Below are 18,344 nucleotides of genomic sequence, written 5' to 3'. Positions count from 1 at the left end.
CGGTCGGAGCGCAGGCATCTGAGATGCCTACTACTACTGCACCAGCTCTTCAGGAGACCCTTGCACAGTTCATGAGCATGTTCGGTACTCTAGCTCAGGCTGGATTGATTCCCCATGCTCCTGCCACATCTCAGTTCGGGGGAGGAGCACAGACTCGCGCCGCCCGCATCCAGAGCAGCGAGTTCAGATTGATCAGGTTCCAGAGGTTATACCGGTGCCACCTGTAGCCCCATTTTAGCCCGGGGGTAGGGCAACAGTTTTTGAGGAGGAATAGCGTAGGCTCGATAGGTACAAGAAGTACCACCCTCCTACCTTTAGTGGTTTTGCAACAGAGGATGCTCAGGGCTTTTTAGAGGAGTGCCACCGTATCCTCCGTACTATGGGCATAGCAGAGTCGAGTGGGGTTTCTTTCACTGCGTTTCAGCTTAGAGGAGCAGCTTATGAGTTAGACAGTCCGGCTGAGGCAACTTCACTTACATGGACTCAGTTCTCGGACACGTTATTGAGAGAGTATGTCCCTCAGAGCCTCAGGGAAGCATGGCGCGTAGAGTTTGAGCAGTTGCGCCAGGGTGCTATGACTATCTCCGAGTATGCAGTTCATTTCAGTGATTGGCTTGACATGCACTGGCCTTGGTTTCTACAGTTCGAGAGAGGGTTCATCGGTTTGAGAGGCTCCATCCCAGCATCAGGACTAGCATGGCCCAGGAGTTAGAGATGGATATTTCGTATCAGCAGGTTGTGAGTATTGCTAGGAGAGTAGAGGGCATGCTTGCTCGGGAGAGGGAGGAGAGAGAGGCCAAGAGGTCTCGAGAGACCGGTTCTTATTCTGGTACTCGTGCCCCAGCTGCAGTTCGACATGGTAGGGGCTATGTGAGTCGCCTCGTTCATTCAGCTCTTCCAACCGCCAATGGTGTTCCGGCTACTTCTAGACCTCAGGAGCCTTATTATGCACCTCCAGTATCTAGTGTGCCTCCTGCACAGGGTGTTTTTAGCGGTCAGTCCAGCAGACCTGGCCCGAGCCAGTCACCACAGCCACGCCCTCCCAGAGCTTGTTTTGAGTGTGGCGATACTCGCCATATGGTAAGGGATTTTCCCAGACTTAGGAGGGGTGCACCGCCATAGACATCTCAGCCACAACGTGCTCCACAGGGTCCCTAGGCTATGATTTCAGCACCAGTCACTTCTCCAGCTGCTCAGCCAGCTCGAGGTGGAGGTCGAGGAGGTAGAGGTCGCCCTAGATGGGGAGGCAAGGCCAGATATTAGAGGCAGTTGCTTCCAACCCTGTCATTACAGGTATTGTTCCGATCTGTCACAGAGATGCGTCAGTTTTATTTGATCCAGGCTCCACATATTGCTATGTGTCATCTTATTTTTCCCCGTATTTGGGCGTATCTCGGGATTCTTTGAGTTCCCCTGTTTATGTGTCTACTCATGTGGGAGATTCTCTTGTTGTGGACCGCGTGTACCGATCCTGTTTGATTGCTCTTAGTGGTATTGAGACCAGAGCCGATTTATTATTGCTCAGTATGGTAGACTTTGATGTTATCTTGGGCATGGACTGATTGTCACCCCATTATGCTATTCTTGACTGTCACGCCAAGACCACGACGCTAGCTATGCCAGGTTTACAGCGATTAGAGTGGAGGGGTACCTTATATTACACTCCCAGTAGAGTTATTTCATTTCTTAAAGCTCAACGAATGGATGAGAAGGGATGTGACGCGTATCTAGATTATGTGAGAGATGTCAGTATTGATACCCCTACAGTTGAGTCATATCCAGTAGTGAGGGACTTTCCAGATATGTTTCCAGCTGATCTTCCGGACATGCCGCCCAACAGAGATATTGATTTTGGCATTGATTTGTTGCCGGGCACTCGGTCCATCTCTATTTCTCCATATCATATGGCTCCTCCTGAGTTGAAGGAGTTGAAGGAGCAGTTACAGGAGTTGCTTGATAATGGCTTCACCCAGCCCAGTATGTCACCTTGGGGTGCCCTGGTATTGTTCGTAAAGAAAAAGGATGGTTCTATGCGTATGTGCATTGATTATCGCCAGTTGAACAAAGTTACAGTGAAGAACAGATATCCTTTGCCTCATATTGATGACTTATTTGATCAGTTACAGGGTGCCAGAGTGTTTTCCAAGATTGACTTGCATTCAAGCAATCATCAGTTGAAGATTCGGGAGCCAGATATCCCGAAGATTGCTTTCAGGACTCGGTATGGACATTACAAGTTCTTTGTGATGTCATTTGGGCTGACCAGTTCCCCAACAACATTTATGCATTTGATGCACAGTGTATTTCAGGCTTATCTTGACTCTTTCGTCATTGTGCTTATTGACGACATTCTGGTGTACTCCCGGAGTCGGGAGGATCATGAGCAGCACCCGAGGACAGTGTTTCAAACCTTGAGAGAAAAGAAGTTATAAGCAAAGTTCTCAAAATGTAAGTTCTGGTTAGATTCTGTGGCATTTTTGTGTCATGTAGTGTCGAGTGACGGGATCAAGGTGGATCCGAAGAAGGTAGAAGTAGTGCAAATTTGGCCCAAACCGTCCTCAGCTACAGAGATTCGGAGTTTTCTTGGTTTGGCGGGGTATTACCGTCGATTTGTTGAGGGATTCTCATCTATTGCAGTACCTATGGCCAGTCTGACCCAGAAGGGTACTCCGTTCAGGTGGACAAAGTGTGAGGAGAGCTTTCAAAAGCTCAAGACAGCTTTGACTGCAGCCCCAGTATTGGTATTGCCTATAGGTTCAGGGTCTTATAATGTTTATTGTGATGCGTCGCGGATTGGTCTTGGCACGATGTTGATGCAGGGCCGTAGGGTGATTGCCTACGCGTCCAAACAACTGAAGGTACATGAAAAGAACTATCCTGTCCATGACCTTGAGTTAGCGGCTATTTTTCATGCCTTGAAGATTTGGAGGCACTATTTGTACGGTATCCCTTATGAGATCTACACTGATCACCGAAGTTTGCAGCATCTGTTCAAGCAAAAGGATCTTAACTTGTGTCAGCGGAGGTGGTTAGAGCTGCTTAAGAATTATGATATCACTATTCTGTACCATCCTGGGAAGGCCAATGTGGTGGCCGATGCCTTGAGTCGCAGGGCGGAGAGTTTGGGAAGCTTAGCATATTTGCCAGCAGCAGAGAGGCCATTGGCACTGGATGTTCAGGCCTTAGCCAACCAGTTTGTTAGAATGGATATTTCTGAGCTGAGTCGAGTTTTGTCTTTTGTGGTCTCCCAATTTTCTCTTTATGATCGTATCAGGGAGCGTCAGTATGATGACCCCCATCTGCTTGTCCTTAAGAACACGGTTTAGCACGATGATGCTAAGGAGGTCACTATTGGAGATTATGGTGCATTGAGGATGTAGAGCAGGCTATGTGTTCCCAATGTAGACAGATTGTGTGAGCTGATTCTCCAGGAGGCTCACAATTCGCGGTACTCCATTCATTCGGGTGCCACGAAGATGTCAGGACTTGAGATAATATTATTGGTGGCATAGAATGAAGAAAGACATAGTGGAATATGTAGCTCGGTGCCTAAATTGCCAGCAGGTGAAGTATGAGCATCAGCGGCCGGGTGGATTGCTTCAGAAGTTAGAGATTCCAAAGTGGAAATAGGAGCGCATCACTATGAATTTTGTTGTTGGACTCCCACGGACTCAACGGAAGTTTGATGAAGTTTTGGTGATTGTGGATAGGCTGACCAAGTAAGCTCATTTCATTCCTGTGATGACCACCTATTCTTTCGAGCAGCTGGCTCGAGTTTATATCTGCGAGATTGTCAGACTTCATGGCGTGCCGGTATCTATCATCCCATATCGGGGTACGCAGTTTACATCACGATTCTAGAGGGCCTTACAACATGAGTTAGCTACTCGGGTGGAGTTGAGCACAACATTTCACCCTTAAACGGACGGATAGTCCGAGCGCACTATTCAGATACTTGTGGATATGCTCTGTGTGTGTGTGATGGAGTTTGGAGGTTTTTGGGATCCGTTCTTGCCACTTGTGAAGTTTGCCTACAATAACAGTTATTAGTCCAGCATTCGGATGGCACCGTATGAGGCTCTATATGGTAGGCGGTATCGGTCTCCAGTTGGTTGATTCGAGCCGGGCGAGGCTAGATTATTGGGTACAGACTTGGTTCAGGATGCCTTGGAGAAGGTTAAGGTGATTCAGGATAAATTCGCACTGCCTGGTCTAGATAGAAGAGTTATGCGGATCGGAAGGTTCACGATGTTGCATTAATGGTTGGAGAGTAGGTCTTGCTCCGGGTTTCGCTTATGAAAGGCGTCATGAGGTTGGGAAGAAAGGCAAGCTGAGCCCAAGGTTCATTGGTCCACTTGAGGTGTTGCGGCGAGTTGGGGAGGTTTCTTATGAGCTTGCCTTACCTCCCAGTCTAGTAGGAGTTCATCCGCTATTCCACGTTTCTATGCTCTAGAAGTATCACAGAGATCCGTCTCACGTGTTAGATTTCAGCTCAGTCCAGTTGGACAAGGATCTACCTTATGTTGAGGAGCCAGTGGCTATTTTGGACAGGCAGGTTCAAAAGTTGAGGTCAAAGAACATTGCTTCAGTGAAGGTTCAGTGGAGGGGTCAGCCGGTCGAGGAGGCGACTTGGGAGACCGAGTAGGATATGCGCAACCGTTATCCTCATCTTTTCACCACTTCAGGTGTGTCTCTATACTAGTTCGAGGACAAATGGTTGTTTTAAGAGGGGGAGGATGTAACGACCCGGCCGGTCGTTTTGAGAGTATTAGCCTCGATCCCCCATTTACTACTTTCCCCGCACCTGTTTCAGCTTATGTTACTTGGCGGGAGGTTTTGTTTTGGTTTTTAGAGTATTTTGGGACACTTAGTCCCTAAACGGAAGCTTAAGCCTTAGGATTTTGTCCGTAGTCGGAACTGTGTGAAGATGACTCCGGAATGGAGTTTCATCGGTTCCTTTAGCTCCGTTGGGTGATTTGGACTTAGGGGCGTGTCTGGATTGTGTTTTGGAGGTCTGTAGCTGATTTAGGCTTGAAATGCGAAAGTTGAATTTTTGGAGATTTTGACCGGTAGTGTACTTTTTGATATCGGGGTCGGATTCAGATTCTGGAAGTTGGAATAGGTTCATAATGTTGAATATGACTTGCGCGCAAAATTTGAGGTCAATCGTACATGGTTTGATAGGTTTCGGCATCGGTTGTAGAAATTTGAAGTTTCGAGTTTATTAAGTTTGGATTGGAGGGTGATTCGTGTTTTTAGCGTTGTTTGATGTGATTTGAGAGCTCGACTAAGTTCTTATGGTGTTTTAGAACTGGTTGGTACGTTTGGTTGAGGTCCCGGGGACCTCGGGTGAGTTTCGGATGCTTAACGGATCGAAAATTGGACTTGTGTTATTGCTGAAGTCTTCAGGCATCTGGTGTTTTCGCACCTGCGGTGTCGTGACCGCAAGTGCGGGATCGCACGTGCGTGAGGTTAGGTGTAGAAGTGGAGATGGGAAGAGTTTCCAGGGGTCATAGGTGCGAGGGAAATGCCGCATCTGCGATGCCGGCAGATGCGCTAGAGGGACCGTAGGTGTGGAGGGATATCGCAGAAGCGGAGCATTGTCCACAGGTGCGCACACACAAGTGCGGCCACCTTATCGCAGATGCGGACCTAAGGGATTAAAATTAAGTCCGCACATGCGATGGAATTTCCGTAGGTGCGGCGTGCTGGTGCGATTATAGCCCCGCAAATGCAAAATCGCTGGGCAGAAAAGGGCAAGTTTGAGGGTTTTATCCCATTTTAAATTTTGGTACTTTGAGAGCTTGGATTGGGCGATTATTTGAAGAATTTTCCGAGAAAGCTTTTGGGTAACGATTCTTAACTCCTTTATGGTTATATCCCACTAATCTATGGTTGATTTCATCATTTAATTAAGGATTTTGGTTGAGAAATTTGGGGGGAAAAGGGTAGAAGTTCTTCAACTAAGATTTTGGGTTTTGATTGGAATTTTGATATCGGATTTGGAGGTGTGTGTGTAGAGCCGGCTTGGAGTGGTTGACTGAGTTGTTTAATGTTATTTTTAGGAGAGGATGCCAGACGAGTGGAGGTGGAGTACGGTGGTTCCGTTGTACAAGAACAAAGGTGACATCGAAGTTGCAACAACTATAGGGGTATCAAATTATTGAGTCATACCATGAAAGTTTGGGAGAGGGTAGTAGAAGCTAGGGTGAGGAGGACGGTGTCTGTATCAGACAACCAGTTTGGGTTCATGCCGGGTCGTTCTACTACGGAAGCTATCCATCTTATTACGAGGTTGGTGGAACAGTACATGAATTAGGAAGAAGGATTTGCACATGGTGTTTATTGATATGGAGAAGCGTATGACAAGGTTCCTAGAGAGGTTCTTTGGAGATGCCGAGAGGCTAAAGGTGTGCCAGTTGCTTACATTTGGGCGATTAAGGACATGTATGATGGAGCTAAGACTTGGGTTAGGACAGTGGGAGGTGACTCTGAGCATTTTCCGGTTGTTATGGGGTTACACAAAGGATCGACGCTCATCCCATTCTTACTTGCTCTGGTGATGGACGCAGTGACACACCATGTTCAAGGAGAAGCGCCATGGTGTATGTTATTCACTGATGACATTGTTCTGATTGACAAAATGAGGAGTGGCGTTAACTATAGGCTGGAGCTTTGGAGATAGGTCCTTGAGTCTAAGGGTTTCAAGTTGAGCAGGACGAAGACGGAGTATCATGAGTGCAAGTTCAGTCCCAAGCCGAGGGAAGCGGGCATGGATGTGAGGCTTGGATTGCAGGTCATTTCCAAGAGAGCCAGTTTCAAATACCTTAGTTCGATTATCCGGAGGGATGGGGAGATCGACGAGGATGTCACACACCGTATAGAGGTGGGGTGGATGAAATGGAGGTTAGCATCTGGAGTCCTGTGTGACAAGAAAGTACCTCCGCTACTCAAAGGTAAGTTTTATAAAGCGGTGGTTAGGCTGGCCATGTTGTATGGGGCTGAGTGTTGGCTAGTTAAGAACTCGCATACCAGAAGATGAGAGTAGAAGAAATGAGGATGTTGAGGTAGATGTGCGGGCACACTAGGATGGATAAGATTAGGAATGAAGATATTCGGGAGAAGGTGGGCATGGCTCTTATTGATGACAAGATGCGGGAAGTGAGGCTCAGATGGTTCGGCCACGTACAGAGGAGGAGCTTGGATGCCCCGGTAAGGAGGTGCGAGTGGTTGGCATTGGTGGGTACGAGGAGAGGTAGAGGGCGGCCTAAGAAGTATTTGGGAGAGGTGATTAGGCGAAATATGGCGAGGCTTCAGATCCGAGGACATGGCACTCGATAGGAAACTGTGGAGGTCGAGCATTAAGGTTGTAGGTTAAGAGGTAGTTGAGTTCATTTAGTCTACCAGTGTGAGGCTAGGCTGATAGGATTTAGTCTTAGATTGCTAGTGGTCAGTGTTGTGTTTACACTACTCTTCCGTTATCATAGTGTAGGGCCTTATTTATTGGTTATTATTCTGCTTTCCATTTATTCACTGGTTCTTGTGATGTTGTTATACTTCCCATGGTTTTTTATTGATGGTACTGATATATTGTCTCTTTTCGTCTTCTCGACTTCTTGAGCCGAGGGTCTATCGGAAACAGCCTCTCTACCCCATCGGGGTAGAGGTAAGGTCGCGTACACACTACCCTTCCCAGACCCCACTTGTGGGACTATACCGGGTCGTTGTTGTTATATTTGGATAATTTTGGTTCGAGTGATCTCGTGAGCGAATGGGTGTTCATATTTTGTGAGTGTTACCTGATTCCGTGACGTGGTCCCGGGGAGACTTTTTAGGGCGATTTTCAAAATTCTTAACAAAGTCTTGATTTCATTAATTAGGTTAGTCTATTATAGTTATATTTATGATATGTAATTGCTTTTGGCTAGATTTGGGCCATTCGGAGTCGGATATTCGTGGAAAAGGCATTGTTACGGATTGATTGAGCTTGGTTAGAGGTAACTGGCTTGCCTAACCTTGTGTGGGAGAACTCCCCTTAGGATTTGGTACTGTTATTATATGTGAGCGCCGTGTACGTGAAGTGACAAATACGTACACAGGCTAATTGTTGTAAAACCCCATTTTTCACTGAGTAATGATCTGTTTCACTTTAATTGAGTTATACTGGCATGTGTAATTATCATGTTTATCCTAGAACAACAGGCCTACGTGTCTTAAATGCTTATCTGAATTCCGTGCAGCATGCTTAGTGGATTTCGTGCTTCTTACTTGACTTGTACTTAGTTTAAACTATAGGATTTTGTGTTATAGTTGTTATCTCCATTCTTTGAGCTGTGTATTTATTTTGTGACTATGGAACGACATTTCGGGAGATCCCCCTGCATATTTACGTTGGGACTACGGGACGGTATCCCAGGAGATCCCCCTGCATATTTACTTTTGGACTACGGGACGGTATCTTAGGATATCCCCATGCACATTTCTTTTGGGACTACGGAACAGTATTTTGGGAGATCCCCCTGCATATTTACTTTGGGACTATGGGATGGTATCCCAGGAGATCCCCATGCACGTTTACTTTTGGGACTACGAGACGGTATCTCGGGAGATCCCCTATTGTTATTTCTGTATGATGTACTGTATTATTTTATGTGATTTCCTTCTTGTTACGATTCAGTCCTTTATTATACTGCGATATTTCATTCCGTCTTACTTTATATATATATACCGGTAGGGCCCTGACCTGACCTCGTCACTACTCGATCGAGGTTAGGCTTGGCACTTACTGGGTACCGTTGTGGTGTACTCATGCTACTCTTCTGCACATGTTTTTCCTGTGCGGATCCAGGTACATCATTCCAGCCTTACTATTAGTTGTGTACCTACTGCCGCTACGGAGACTTCAAGATACATCTGTCGCGTCCGCAAATCTCGGAGTCCCCTTTATTCTTCCCTATGTCCATTATCTTCTGTACTTCTTGTTAGACTCTGCTACATAGAGACACTAGTTTTCCTTCTATATTTTGTGACTCACGATGTTCCGGGTTTTGAGAAGACTGTGTAGTATTGAGGACTTGGTTATCGTATATGCCGAGTGGCATGGTTTTCAGTTATGTTATTATTGTTGCAGTTAGTTGTGAGTTTTACTTTTGTTCCTGTTATTTCCGTAATTGTTTAGGCTTACCTAGTCGTAGAGACTAGGTGCTGTCACGATGTCTTAATAGTAGTGAAAATGAGGGTTCCAGTAGACGAACTCGCACGAAGGGCAGTGAGGGGAAATCGGATCGTGACAACGACGAGGAGCAACAATAAGCAGTAGCACGGAGATGAAGCTACCACTTTTTTTCTCTAATACTATACATCGAAAAGTCAGAACTTCGTGCTCCAATGGCTATGGTGGCAGAAAAGAAAGGAAGAAGAAAGAGAAATATTGGTTTCTTTTCTTCCACAAAATAGGCGGCGCTACAATGAGAAGGAAGAGAAGTTAGGGTTTCTCTTTCTCTATTGCTAAAACACTAATATAGACTTGGTTGTATTAAAGAAGCTAGGGCTAACATATAGACTTTTGAAGTCTATTTATGGCTTCAAACAATCTTCAAGGCAGTGGTATATACATTTTCAGAAGGTTGTTGTATCTAATGATTATACCATGATGGATGAAGACCATTGTGTTTATATCAAAAGCTCAAGGAACAAGCTTATGATTTTAAAATTGTACGTAGATGACATACTTATAGCTGGAAATGATAAGGAGTTTATAACCAAGATAAAGTCATGGTTATCATCTCAATTTGAGATGAAAAATATGGGTGAAACTGCATATATTCTTGGAGATAAGATTTCAAGAGATCGTCCAAAGAAACTATTGTATCTCTCATAAGAAAATTACATTAGAAAAGTTCTTGAACGATTCAATATGCAAAATAGTAGCCCAATTGAAACTCCTATCAGTAAAGGCCATACTTTGGGAAGTCAGATGTGTCCTAAGACACATGAAGAGACAGAAAGAATGAGTCGAGTTCCTAATAGGAGCGCAGTCGAAAGTATAATGTATGCTATGGTGTGCACTAGACTTGATATCTGTAAAGCAATTGGCTTGGTAAGTAGATATAAAACTGACAGGTTTAGAACATTGGCAAGCAGTAAAAAGGATCATGAGATATCTGAAGGGAACTGTTGATTATGTGTTTTGTCATCAAGGTAGCAATGATCTGCGATTAGTTGGATACAGTGATGCTAATCATGGAGGAGATCTAGATGAAAGGAAGTCTACCTCAGGATATGTTTTCTTACTCAGTGATGGCGCCATATCATGGAGTAGTAAGAAACAATCATGTGTATCACTATCTACAATGGAAGCCGAATACGTGGCTCTAGTATCATTAGCACATGAAGTTGTTTGGTTGAAAAAGTTCTTGGAACACTTGTTGGATATTACAGAAAATGCTGAACTAGTGTTAGTCTACTGTGATAGTGAAGCTGCAATATCCTCTACCAAGGACCCTAAGTTTCATTGTAAAACCAAACACATAGATATCGAGTATAAATATACGAGAGACATGGTTAGACGCAAGGTAGTGAATGTGAAGTATGTATCTACAAAAGATATGTTAGCAGATTGACCAAGACTTTGTCTAGAGATAAATTTGTGAGACACACTAGGTCTTAAAGCTTGCGTAGACTTTGATATTCTTCATTTTGTTATTCATTTTCCCGTATTCACAAACTAATGTTCTTTGATTATCAATAAAGTTGATTTACATACATACATATTTATATTGCTGAATGTTATGTGCATTCTTTGTTCATTTATTTTTATAAGTATGCTGGGTAGACAAGAGGCTTGCTTTCTCACTCAGGCAACTTCCTACTTATGTTAATGATGTGAGGAGATGAGACATGATTTTAAGCAAAATTATCATAATGATAATTTGAGAGCTATTCGCTTAATATCAGAATGTCGCTTAAACAATGACATAAGGTCATTAGGGTGAAAACGTTCACATAATCTACTTTGTGAGCCATATATGAGATAAAAATGTTATTGTAGATCAAAGAACTCAAATTTAGATACTTATGGTGTCTGAATATCATCTGTACAACATTCTTTATGAGATAAAGACATACGCTTCTTGGAAAAAAGGAGAAAATATTGTAGCACATGTCTCATATCATGTGTGCTAATTTTGACTAATTGGGTTAACATAAGCCTATTCTCAACTAATTATTGAGTGAGACCCAGAGCTTTTATGACGGCTCAAGATTTTGTACCCTCAAAGACTCTGATCAGATACTTGAGACTTAGTGTGATGCTAGCTATCTTAGTGTATTTCCAAAAGATCATGAACACAGATTCGGTTTAGCGAAGCATATCTAGAAAAACAGTCATACAAATGTTAAGAGAATAGTGAGAAGAGGAAGATCATTCATGGAATCTCATTTATTTGTATTCAATGGTGCACCAATTATAACTTATGAATTATGATTGTGAATACAAGAAATAATGATATATCAGATTTTGAGACTATATCAAATATGATTTATGTGATCTAGGGTACTGCATACTTTATGGTCTACTTGTAGGTTTGCACTCTACGAGAGGCTATATTCTCCTAACAGATGTATAACACTTAGCTCTCACGGTATGCTGGTCACACGGTCTACTTCCCTGTATAAATGATTGAGGAGATGAGAATATGTTTCTCAGATAAGATGAGCACTCCCATTTTGTGTGAGTGGGATATGTAGGAAATAGAGTCCAACTATAAGGGGTGCTCTTCGATCCCACTAGAGCAAAGCACAGTAATTTTAGTAATTAATGTAACCCTAGCTATCCTTATATAAGTACACATACGGTATACTTCTAAAAGAGGGAATACACAATATTTTTCCAATGTTCTCTCTCTCAATCCAACCTTGGGTTTAGTTGTTAATTTTATAATTTATCACACTTTTGGTCCATTCATAATCATCTCGTGTTTTCCCTTAGCTATTAATGCATCTCTGAGCTACCAAACATACACGTAAGTATACACGGTCTACAAGTAATAAAGTGATAAATAGATATCATTCCTACGAGGACTTGTGATTAACTATCAACTAAATTAAACTAAATAATTAATCTATTCAAGTGATTTTCTAAAGTGTGATTATTTAACTAAAATTAATCTAGAGTAGTAAACTAAGAAATTAAAGGAAACAAGTCGGCAAGCTTAGAGATGAATTCAATAAGAGAAAATATTCCAGGACTATGCGTCAGCTAACAATCCTATTGAGTTTTCTACTTAAATTGACTAATTAATTTTTTTTGGATTATTAATTGATAGGGTTTCTTTTACACATGGCATTCTCTCGAAGCACTAGTCACCTATTCAAGATAATCTAACTTGTATATTTATATGAAATTTGAATTAAATAAGAACACATTAATAATTTTTGTATAGTGATCAAGCAATGCGAGCTCAATCCCCGAGACCCAGGTTCAGAATTTTGCTCTACTCAATCTTATTTGCAATCTAAAATTTCTTCTCCCGAGTTCAATCCTAGATTTATAGACATAATTCAATTGGTGATCAATCAATCAAATAATTAAGCTCAAGATTAAATAAATAAACTAATATGATAAATTAATACGAACAATTCAAGCTTCAAACTGCATCGTTCATGTAGCACCCACAATCATAGAACTAATAAATGATAAAATTAAAAAAAAGTATTGAGTATTGAGGTTTTGATGATTAACAAAGTGGTTTAAATGCAATAATTCAAAGAACCAGGTCCTCAATGTAGCTGCTTAACTAAGAACCAGCTCCTCAGGATAAAGGACCGGCTCCTCTGGTTGATGATTGTACGTCTGTACAAGACAGTAACTTTATCTCAAAGTTACCCTGGTCTAAGTTTGGTGGAAGAAGGCTGCTACATGTGATAAGAATTGTTGCTCAAGAATATACGGATAATTAGTCAGAGACAAGAGTACCAAAGCTTGTGAAATCCTTGGAATAGTAGGAGTCCTATCAAAGAAGAAGCTGACCGTGTATAGTACTCCTCGAAGATCTCAAGTCTATGTGTTTAAATACCATCCACTTTAGACATTTGAATCTTCTTCCTTTCACACATCAACTGAAGAATCATATGTTTTTTATTCTAGTCGAGTACTTGTATTGTATTCTTCTAGAGTCAGTTTAGCAAACGTGTTTTAGGAAATCGAGTTGTAATCAAGTGTCACAAACATTAACTGAGTTGGAGTGAGTGTTTTCTTTCCAAGTTAGAGTAACTTGTAAATCAAATAGTCGTAGTAGGAGTACTGGAGAGTATTGAATAACAGCCTTGTAATTGATACATTTTTGGCTCATTGTTCTACTGGAGCTGAAGTTGAAAATCCTATGTGGTAGGTCATGGTTTTGCACCTTTTGAGTCGAGTGATTTTTCACATAAAAAACTGATTTGTTTACTTTACTTCAAGTTTAAGGAACACGATAAAGAACCAAGTTCTTTAGTAAATCATACGGGCACTCAAACTAACAACTGGTGTCAGAGCAGGTTCTCTCACACACAGGATTAACACCTAGAGAGATCCTAAAAGCAAGATGAGTGCTCCATCCGGAACTAATGAAGGACAATCAACTACCAGACTACTCCTGTTCAATGGAAAATATTATAGTTGGTGAAAAGCAAGAATGGAAGACTTCCTGACAGTTGAAGACTATGAACTATGGACCATAGTGAATCAAGGTCCATTGGCTCCCACTAAACAAAATGCACAAAATGGAACAGTTCCTAAGGACCCCTCTGAATGTGTGGTAGCTGATTTCAAAATGATGGAGAAGAATGCAAAGACTAAGAAAATCCTTATCTGTGGACTTAGTCCTGATGAGTACAATAGAATCTTTACGTGCTCTAATGCAAAGAAGATATGGGATGCACTCCAAACTGCTCATGAAGGAACTAACCAAGTGAGGAGATCAAGGATAGAATTACTTATGAGAAACTATGAGCTCTTCTCCATGAAGAAGTCTGAGCCTATCCAGGATATGACGACCAGGTTTACTATAATAACCAATGAACTAAAATCACTTGGAAAAGTGTTTACCTTAGAACAGTTGGTCAGAAAAGTTCTAAGGATCCTTCTAGCTTCTTGGGAATCAAAAGTCACAACAATCTAGGAAGCCAAAGAGCTAGATAAAATCTCACTTGATGAGTTGGTTGGAAACTTAAAGACTCATGAAATGAGAAACATACAACTGTACAAGGAAGAACCAAAGAGGGATAAGGCCTTGATTCTTAAAGCGTCCAAGGAAGGTGAATCTGAAAATGATGACCCTGACCTAGCAATGTTTGCCAAGTTCAAGAGGCTCGTGAAGAACTCCAAAAGTGCATCCAAGAGAGAGACCAGCGGTAAGCCTAAGCAGACCGACAAAGCTAATTATGATGGATGCTACAAAGTAGCAAGCTAGATCACATGGTCAAGGACTACCCAATGTGGGAAATTGAGTGGAGGAAAGAACGAGCTGGAAAAAAATGAGAAAAGATGAGAGAAGGGTTCCAACAAAGGAAAAATCCTAGGTAAAAGATTCACTGAAGCAATGAAGCATGCTTTCTTGGCAGCATTTGAGGATAGCAGAAGTGATAAAGAGGAAGAAAGCCAGGATGATGCTATAAGTCTCTATGTTGTAATTGATGAACACCAGGTTGTGGAGATAGAGCCCCCCAGTACAACTTGGAATGTATATAAGAAGACCTTATTTGTTTGATGAACACCACTATGATGAATGGAAGCTACGCATGGAAACATTTCTTCAGGCTACTGACTTTGACCTATGGGTAATTATTAATCATGGACCAATCCTCCCAATCAAAATGGATAGTGAAGGTAACAAGTGCAATAAGAGGGGAGTACGATGATGAAGATCGTTAGCTAGTTCAGAAAATGCTAAAGCAAAGGACCTGCTCTACAGACACTTGTCTAGAAACACTCTCTTCAAAGTGTCCTCTTGCATCTCCGCTCATAATATATGGAGGACCTTGGAAGCTGATTTTGGAGATGAAAACATTAAAGTGGCATTGATGGCGATTGAGGAATCCCAAATAGAAGAAGAAGTGATAGGAATGATGGCCATGAGTGATTAGGAAACTGAAGATGAAACAAACCAGGTAAGTATCTCTAACTTGAAAGAAAACATTCATGTTATGTCTAAAAAATAACCAATGGCCATAATTGTGACCTTGATGAGTGAAATGGATAAAATGAGTACTGGAAATGATCAATTAAAAATTAATCTTTCAAGTGTCAAACTTGATCTCAAAGAGCTTGAATCTAACAAAGCTAATCTGGAAGAACATGTCAAAGACCTTAAGAACCAGGTTCTTGAGCTTACTTCTAAGAATGAGAAGTCTCCTAATATACATAGTAAGGTAAAAATGAGTGATCTGCAGGATAAGCTTGAAAAGGAATTAAAAATGGCTAAGGATAATCTTTGTGATGCTGAAGTAGGAATAAAATACCACAGGAAAATCTAGAAAAGGCTAATTATGAACTCTCTAGACTAAGCAAATGGCATAGATCTTCTGATGTCTTGAATTAGCTAAATGAAAACTGTAGTTTTAACAAATCCGGAATTGGCTACATCTGTCCCTAAGTTTGACCCAAAGTATGTAGGAATTTCTGATAATAACATGTGCACTCATTGTGGAAAGATAGGACACTTTAGAGACACTTGTCCTACCTTAATTCATGCTCAGTGTAGAAGCACCTTCAATATTGCTAAAAATGTGAAGAAGGAAGAGGAACCAAAAGTCAAGCCTCTTGTCCATACTAAGTGGATTAAGGATAATAAGAAAATAGCTTCTAATCCTCTCCTCCTTCTGCGCAAGAAGAGAGCTGATTCATCCTTTTTCCAACAAAAGGGACTCAAGCTTGTCTGAGTTCCAAAAACTAACTTGTGATTTCTGGTGCAGGCTAAAGTGAGAGGGAACAATCAAGAGTGGTATCTAGACAGTGGATGCTCAAGAAGTGTGATTTGAAAAAGAAAAAAACTTCCTCTCACTGACAGACTTCTAAGGAGGGAGTGTGTCATTTGGAAATGGGAAAATGGGCTAGATAACAGGTATTGGCAATGTTGGTAAGTCACTCTCTCATGCTATATAAGATGTATATTATGTGGTAGGATTTAAATACAATCTTCTTAGCATCTGTCAAATGTGCGACAAAGGAAATGAGGTAAAATTCAATTTCAAAATTTGTAGGTTCCCTAAGCTTGATACTGATAAAGTTGTGTTAAAAGATAAGAGACATAACAATGTCTACAAGATACCGATTATGTCACTTCCCCAAAGTGAGCACACATGCTTGAGTGTGTACTCGAAGATGATTCACTGCTATGGCGTAGAAGACTGGGACATGCTAGTCTCTCTCAACTCAATAAGTTGGCAGCAAAGGACTTGGTCCTTGGTTTACCAAAAGTTGAGTTCTCGTCTGACAAGGTGTATGATGCCCGTGTTAGAGGAAAACATGTAAGGTCATCCTTTAAATTTAAAAAGGTTGTCAGTACCTCTAAACCTCTAGAACTCTTTCACATGGACCTATGTGGACCAATGAGAGTATGGAGTAAGGAGGTAAGAGGTATGTTTTTGTGATTGTTGATGATTTCTCCAGGTATACATGGACTCTATTTTTGGGATTTAAAGATGAAACCGTTGATGTTTTCTGTGTATTTGTTAGAATGATTCAACAAAAACTAGGATGCAATGTATTAAGTATAAGAACTGACCATGGAAATGAGTTTGAAAATTTCAAATTCCTTGAGCTCGGTAGCTCACATGGTATTGACCATAATTTCTCTGCACCTAGAACTCCACAACAAAATGGGGTTGTACAAAGAAAGAATAGATCCTTAGAAAAAATGGGGAGGACCATGTTGATTGCTAGTGGACTTCCTAAGAGTTTCTGGGCTGAGGCACTCAATAATGCCTGTTACCTGCTAAACAGATGCATGGTCAGACATATTCTTGAGAAAACTCCCTATGAGTTACTTCGAGGAAGAAAACCCAACATCACTCACGTGAGAGCCTTTGGGTGCAAATATTTTGTGCATAATAATGGAAAAAAAACTCTAGGTAAGTTTGATGACAGAAGTGATGAGGGAATTTTCTTGGGTTACTCTTCACATAGTAAGGCCTATAAAGTTTTTAATAAAAGAACTATGTGTGTAGAAGAAAATGTTCATGATATCTTTGATGAATCTAACAATTTGGCTGACAAAAGGTCTGCAGGATGGAGATTATGACATAGGACTCACTGGTGATGAAGTTACAAAGGAATCTGAACCTCAATATGAAGATGGATCCGAAGACCACATGGCAATTGACGGTGATCATGAGGAATAAGAAGAAGAAAGAACTACTCTGATTGCTAACCAGACTAATGAAGCCACACCTACTGAACTTGTTCCTTTGGGTCACTCCTTGGGTGAATCATCTTTGGGTATACAGATCAGAACATGGAAGCATCAACGTTTACATCCTCTTGAGAAGATCATCTCTAATCCAAATGTAGGACTACAAACTAGGTCTTCTCTAAGAAATCTATGTGCACTCATAAAATTTCTCTCACAGGTTGAACCTAAGACCATCAAGGAAGCACTAAAAGATCCAGACTGGATTATGCCATGTAAGAGGAGCTAAATCAGTTTGAAAGAAGCAAGGTCTGGCACTTAGTACAAAGACCCAAGAATAGAATGGTCATAGGTACCAGATGGGTGTTCAGAAACAAGCTGGATGAACAAGAAAATATCACAAGGAACAAGGCCAGACTTGTGGTTCAGAGATACAATTAAAAGGAGGGTATTGACTATGATGAGATATTTTCACCTGTAGCTAGAATGGAAGCTATAAGAATTTTTATAGCCTTTGTTGCTCACATGGAATTCACCTTGTATCAAATAGATGTGAAGAGTACCTTCTTGAATGGTTATCTGAAGGAGGAAGTGTTTGTCAAACAACCTCCTGGATTTAAATGTGAAGAATTTCCTGACTATGTATTCAAGCTGGATAAAGCTCTTTATTGATTGAAACAGGCTCCAAGAGCTTGGTATGAAAGACTCTCAAAGTTCCTCTTAGCTAACAATTTTGTAAGAGTAATGTTCATACCCAATTTTTTCCCTATATATTTTTAATACACATATATACTTTCAAAATAGCATACATGCATATATAAGCATGCATAAGTTTTTTATAATTTTTTTTTACTAATTTTAAAGGCTTTAAATTGATTTATTTCTTCCCCTTTTACTTATAAAATTTCCAATAGTTATCCTTCAAATTATCTTTTTGGTAATTTAGCCATCTAA

General features: G+C 41.3%; 1 protein-coding gene across 1 annotated transcript; it reads left to right on the top strand.

Annotated features, from left to right (window-relative positions):
- Window positions 1,239–6,685, top strand: LOC109238152. Its single transcript, XM_019404589.1, has 2 exons — window positions 1,239–1,293; window positions 6,360–6,685. The coding sequence occupies exons 1-2, from the start codon at window positions 1,239–1,241 to the stop codon at window positions 6,683–6,685; spliced, it is 381 nt and encodes a 126-aa protein (XP_019260134.1).

Source organism: Nicotiana attenuata, chromosome 1 (genome assembly GCF_001879085.1).
Source record: "Nicotiana attenuata strain UT chromosome 1, NIATTr2, whole genome shotgun sequence".
Classification (NCBI taxonomy): Eukaryota; Viridiplantae; Streptophyta; class Magnoliopsida; order Solanales; family Solanaceae; genus Nicotiana; species Nicotiana attenuata.
This window is presented reverse-complemented; position numbering and strand designations above follow the sequence as displayed.

What these genes read in the sequence shown, in the direction of transcription:
- LOC109238152 (XM_019404589.1), top strand. Translation starts at nt 1,239, where the DNA reads ATGGGGAGGCAAGGCCAGATATTAGAGGCAGTTGCTTCCAACCCTGTC. An exon ending in TTCCAACCCTGTCATTACAG is followed by an intron (nt 1,294 to 6,359) that starts GTATTGTTCCGA and finishes GATATGGAGAAG; the next exon opens with CGTATGACAAGGTTCCTAGA.